The 5,346-nt window shown below is 37.0% G+C and overlaps 1 protein-coding gene across 1 annotated transcript; it reads left to right on the forward strand.

Annotated features, from left to right (window-relative positions):
- Positions 1–526: 526 nt before the first annotated feature.
- LOC112046317 (phenoloxidase-activating factor 3) lies at positions 527–3,537 on the forward strand. Its single transcript, XM_052884449.1, has 5 exons — positions 527–551; positions 1,113–1,303; positions 2,640–2,745; positions 2,894–3,071; positions 3,300–3,537. Exons 1-5 carry the CDS (start codon positions 527–529, stop codon positions 3,535–3,537), a joined length of 738 nt encoding a protein of 245 aa, XP_052740409.1.
- Positions 3,538–5,346: the final 1,809 nt, after the last annotated feature.

The following is a 5,346-nucleotide window of genomic DNA, read 5'->3' on the forward strand; positions in this document are numbered from 1 at the left end:
ACAGCCAATGGACGTCCACTGCTAGACATAGTAATATTATATGGACTTCCAAACACCTCGGTCTTGAGCCGCCAGCATCCAGCGGAACCCTGCAACCGGCTTGATGTCCTTGGTCTACCTAGTGAGTGATTGACCAACACTGCACCTGCTCTTTGCGGTGCAAGGTCGCCATTCCAGCATCTTGGGACCCCAACGTCCATCAGCTCGTCGAACTATGTGGCTTGCTCAGTGTCACTTCAGTTTCAGGACTCACCCATTTTTAATGCCATCACGCAAAGAAACTCCAAGCGTAACTAGTTCGATCAGCCACTTGTATGAAAACGCCACTATGTTAGTCCGTATTCAGGATCAGACTACGAGGCCAATCCAGTTGCAGCGAGGAGTGCGCCAGGGAAATGTGATCTCTCCGAAGCTAATTATCACCGCATTGAAAGACGTCTTTATGCTTCTGGACTGGGGCGGACTTGGCATCAACATTAATGGCGAGTACATCACTCAACTGCGATTCGCGGACGATGTAGTCATCATGGCAGAAACTCTAGATGACCTTGGTACCATGCTCAGCAGAGTTTCTCAACAGTTGTGCCTGAAAATGAACATGGCCAAAACAAAAATAATGTGTAATGCTCATGTATCGCTCCACCCAGTTATAGTTGAGAACGCTGCACTCGAAATTGTAGACGAATACATATACCTAGGACATATGGTCTAGTTAGGTAGGTCTAATTTCGAGAAGGAGGTTCGCCGAATCCAACTCGGAAGGCTGCTTTCGGGAAACTTCGCGATACATTTTCGTCCGAAATTCCTTAAGAAGGCTCAGAGTAATTATGGCTTGTATAAGGTTGTTCATGGTTTCCTAGATTTTGTATGATAAATGTGTTTGGCCGCAATTTAATTAGGCAATTGCAATGTTTCACTATGAACATTATCTATCATTTATTTCTTATCACTAATAAATTACAGATGAGGGTATATATTTGTAATGCCGGATCTTAGACCATTCTGAGATGAGTTAACTCGTGTTCAACAGTGAGTTGAATATAGGCTTTTAATGATGATTAGATAATAATTATCTAAAATTAATTAATCTCTATATAATATAATTATTTCAGATGGAGGTTTAGAATTTCGTTGCGGAGGAAGTATTATTAACTCAAGATATATTTTAACAGCTGCGCACTGTGTAATCCATAATGGTGCATTCAAGAATATAGCCGGAGTGCGCATTGGGGAATTAGATTATAGCACTGATGTAGACTGTCAAGGACACGGCGCAAATATGAAGTGTGAGACTAGGATTCAGGTAATTTGTGTTGGTACTAAGCGTTTTTCTCGTTCAGGATTGGTGGAGTAATGTTGTAATAATGATGTAATATGAGTATGTGTAGTACATGATATAAGTGCGGTAATATTATAAGCTTAAATGTGATTACAAATATAAGAAACCTGATGTCGAACAAAGGTTATGATTCACAACACTTGTCAGGACAACTTAATTAACAAATCAAACTGTAACCAAAATAAGACCTTAGAATGGCAGAGAATGAATGACCTTGAGTGGAGTAAAGTACTTGTGAACGATGTGTGTAGGGTTAAAGGTACCTTTGACTGTATACAAACACTCCCCTTTTCCACTCAAGTCACTCTCCCCGCCTATCTTAAGTAACCCATAAAGAATTACACAACAAGAGATGTGGACGGCTCGAACGCCACGAGCACACTGAAGCCAACACCCAACACGAGATCGTGCGACGTCATATCCGTCACAGACTACTATTTCCAACACTAAACGGCGATAACAGTAAGTTGAAAATTACAGCCGAGGCGATAATGCAGCTCGAGCTGTAGCGAGAGCTATAGTAAGGAAGCAGAGGCTGTAATTATCAAAGCGCACGAATGTCATACGAGTATTATAACACATTTGCGAGGAAACACACTTTGAACACATTTTCTGAAAATTACTTTGCCTTTTTTCCTTATGATGACATTTTGATACGCTTGTCATTTTTGCACAGATAACGAAGTGCGCCAGCTTTTGCTTTTTTAGACAAATGCACTAAAAACAGCCAGTATTACTAATAAAGTAAATTAATATTTTTGTGTTTCTGATAAAGATACATGATTGACATTTATTGTCAAAATTATTAAAATGAAAGAATTAAATGTTTTTTTATATAATATTTTATCTCACAAAGTTAATTTAAGTGATATTTTCTACATGATTGTGTGTCCTTTCTACACGCTTTATTAGCTTCACCTGTAACTATGTATGTAAGAAAATCTTGGAATTTTAATTTGACCCACTTCCCGGTTTTTGATTAGGATATAATTTTGCACACGCTCTGAGTTCTGATGACAATACATGACTAGCTAAGAAACGTCATTACAAATCGAATATGGCGGCCTCCCCAAGATGGCGGACTGGCTGTTTCAAATCCACCCCCATGATATGGATATCAAACGAACGGGTGTGCCGTCAGGAATACGAAAATAGGAATAAGGAATAGTCACATGACTTAAATCCAATATTTGTAATTTTTAGTGCGTGGTAAAAGGGTGTTTTTTTAGGTTTTTAAACTATTTAAAGTTATATTACTAGAGGTCAATGGTAGTTAGTTAGTTTTTGTTTGTTTTTGCAGGATATGCACGTTGAAGAAATAATACCACATGAGAAGTTTAATGAACAACATCCAGTAACTGCAGACCTTGCGTTACTGCGCCTCAGCGCTCCGATAGTTATGCATGGTAAGTATTATTTATTTATTTTTTATGTAGATGGCCGTTAAAATAGGCTGATATGAAGCTGATTATGATGAATATGTAACAGACACAATGTTCCAATGACGTCAATCTAAAAAGCTTTTGATCAATGATTCATTTAATGGTATTTCAGATAACGCAGCTCCAATATGTCTGCCAGTGCATGAGGAACTGCGCGCCGTCAACCTCACGGACCGCAGCGCGACTGTGGCTGGATGGGGAGTCGCGGAGAACCGGCCTGACTCGAGTAGACTGATGAAAGACCAAATAACAATTAAATCGGGTGACATCTGCAACTCTTACTACAACGTGTAATATTTCATTAACGTACTTAACCAAAGAATATTTGACACAATATTTGCACGTGATGACAAACATTGTTTTGTTACAACATATTATTTCGACATCAACAATTTATACTACGCTAACTACTACTACTAACCATGGTTTTCTATTTACCATCAGGTCGGCCATGTGCTTATTTAGCCAATATTGCTAAAAAAATATGTAAAATAACTTGTTACTGTTTATTATTTTAGGCATGAAAACCAAACCCACTTCGAAAAAGCATTTTGCGCCGGTACGATGAACAAGGACTCTTGCATTGGCAACTCTGGAGGCCCTCTTATGGTAGAAGCAGATTATAATGGATCAAAACGGTTCGTTCAATACGGCATTGCTTCTCTTGGTCTGAGACCCTGTGGATCGCAGTCTCCTGCTATTTATACAGATGTTTCAAAGCATATGGATTGGATATTAGATCATATTAAAGAATAACTAACATAATCCCAGAATTTTATTTTCACCTCTCAATATTTTTTATCCACGATGGTAAAGATGATGGTACATGGTTGCTTAGGGAAACCAATGTTAGTATTATTAGTCTTCAGAAGATATTCTAGATTAGGTAGGTACTTGTGGATTATACATTCGAAAGAAACGACACGATGTAAGTAATCACAATTACGATAAAACTTCACTTGAGATAAGTTCCATAAAACTCCAATCAATAAGTCAGTTAACATACATTTTGTTTGTCACACTAAGCCCGCTCTACCTACTTGCTTGAACTCCACACGAGAACATGTCCCTCCAGCTCCACTCTCGCTTTAACAGTTTTCTTTGGTTCGCACCTGCAAGGAATTAACTATTATGGATTATGGCAAAGATTTTTTAGATACATAATTGAGTACACATCCACACTCGCGCCACGAGTGTAAAGCGCGCTTTAGGCCAATAAACAAATTGATAAAAGTGTCCTCTTTGAAAATATATTTAAACTACTTGCTAAAAGACCTTTCCGACTAGTATTCGTACGTAATTATCGCAGTAGAGAATAGATGGCGCTCATTTATAAAATTATTTTATTTTTTACTTTTCCTACAAATAAGTATGTTACCTACAAATATATTTCTTACAAATAATAAGTACCTACTGTATAAAATTAACCAAGACAAGTTATATAAAAGTTTGTTAATTGCATAATATTATTTTGACGACACAAGTGACGCGTAATCACAGAAAACATTTATGTATAAAAGAACAGAAGATTCACTCCGCAACGTCATTCAAATAAATAGCGACTCTCGCTACGACACAATACGGCGCAATTCAGTTCGAACAAAGTTACATAGTAAAATACATAGTAACGTATGTTGTAGGCATATCTTCGGCATTTTTCTTATAGAGTACCTAGGGCAAACAGTGTAAAATATTTGAAACTTATTTGCTTTACGTAATGTGGCTGAATATTTAAAAAGTTATGTGTCTACGTTACTATGTATTTTGTATATGAAACTGAACTTCGTTAAGAATGATTGGTACGAGACTACGAGTACATGGGAAGGTTTAAAGGTTTGAATTGTAAATTACTTTACAATTCGAATAGATGTTAAAACATTAAAAATTCAATATAAAAATTAATGCGACTGTCAATTAGATTAGCGAGTAGTGAGTAACGACCAAACGCACTTTACGTTAACATCATAACATAACATACGTCTAATCTTGTACATATGTATTTTGTGGTCTAGTTAACATCTTTCAAACAGTGTTAGAAACCGATACCGCAAATAAAAATACGTGGTAGCTCATTCGACTCGTCAGAAAAAATGTGCAAATATTTCATACCCGCACATAAACAATTGCAAAAGTTAAACAATTAAAGATTTTAAAAAATGGGGTCTCACGGGTCTCATCATGCATCATTATTAACAATCCATATTCGGCTCACTTTTGAGCACGAGTTTCCTCTCTGATTGAGAGGGATTAGTCCACCACGCTGGCCCAATGCGGATTGCCAGACTTCACAAACGTAGAGAATTAAACCCAAGAATATCATTCTTGGGTTTTTTTATATTACCTAAAACCTTTAAATATCGAGTGAAATGAGTAGAACAACAACTAATTGGAAAACCCAAAAATGTCGTAGGTCAAAATTGTAGCGACTGTTGTGTTGACCGCTTGTCAATAAAGCATCACTATCAATCGATTTTATATCTCAATGGTAACCAACGTTTTTAAAATACATACACAATACACCATCCATGTTTCTTCATCACTAAAAATTCATATTCAGATAACTTT

The sequence above is a fragment of the Bicyclus anynana genome, chromosome 11 (assembly GCF_947172395.1).
Source record: "Bicyclus anynana chromosome 11, ilBicAnyn1.1, whole genome shotgun sequence".
Classification (NCBI taxonomy): Eukaryota; Metazoa; Arthropoda; class Insecta; order Lepidoptera; family Nymphalidae; genus Bicyclus; species Bicyclus anynana.

Excerpts from the sequence above, each read along its gene's own strand:
- LOC112046317 (XM_052884449.1), top strand. The coding sequence starts at position 527 with ATGGCAGAAACTCTAGATGACCTTG. Across the intron at positions 552-1,112 it reads AGAAACTCTAGATGACCTTG|ATGGAGGTTTAGAATTTCGT; the intron begins GTACCATGCTCA and ends TAATTATTTCAG. Across the intron at positions 3,072-3,299 it reads TGCAACTCTTACTACAACGT|GCATGAAAACCAAACCCACT; the intron begins GTAATATTTCAT and ends TTATTATTTTAG.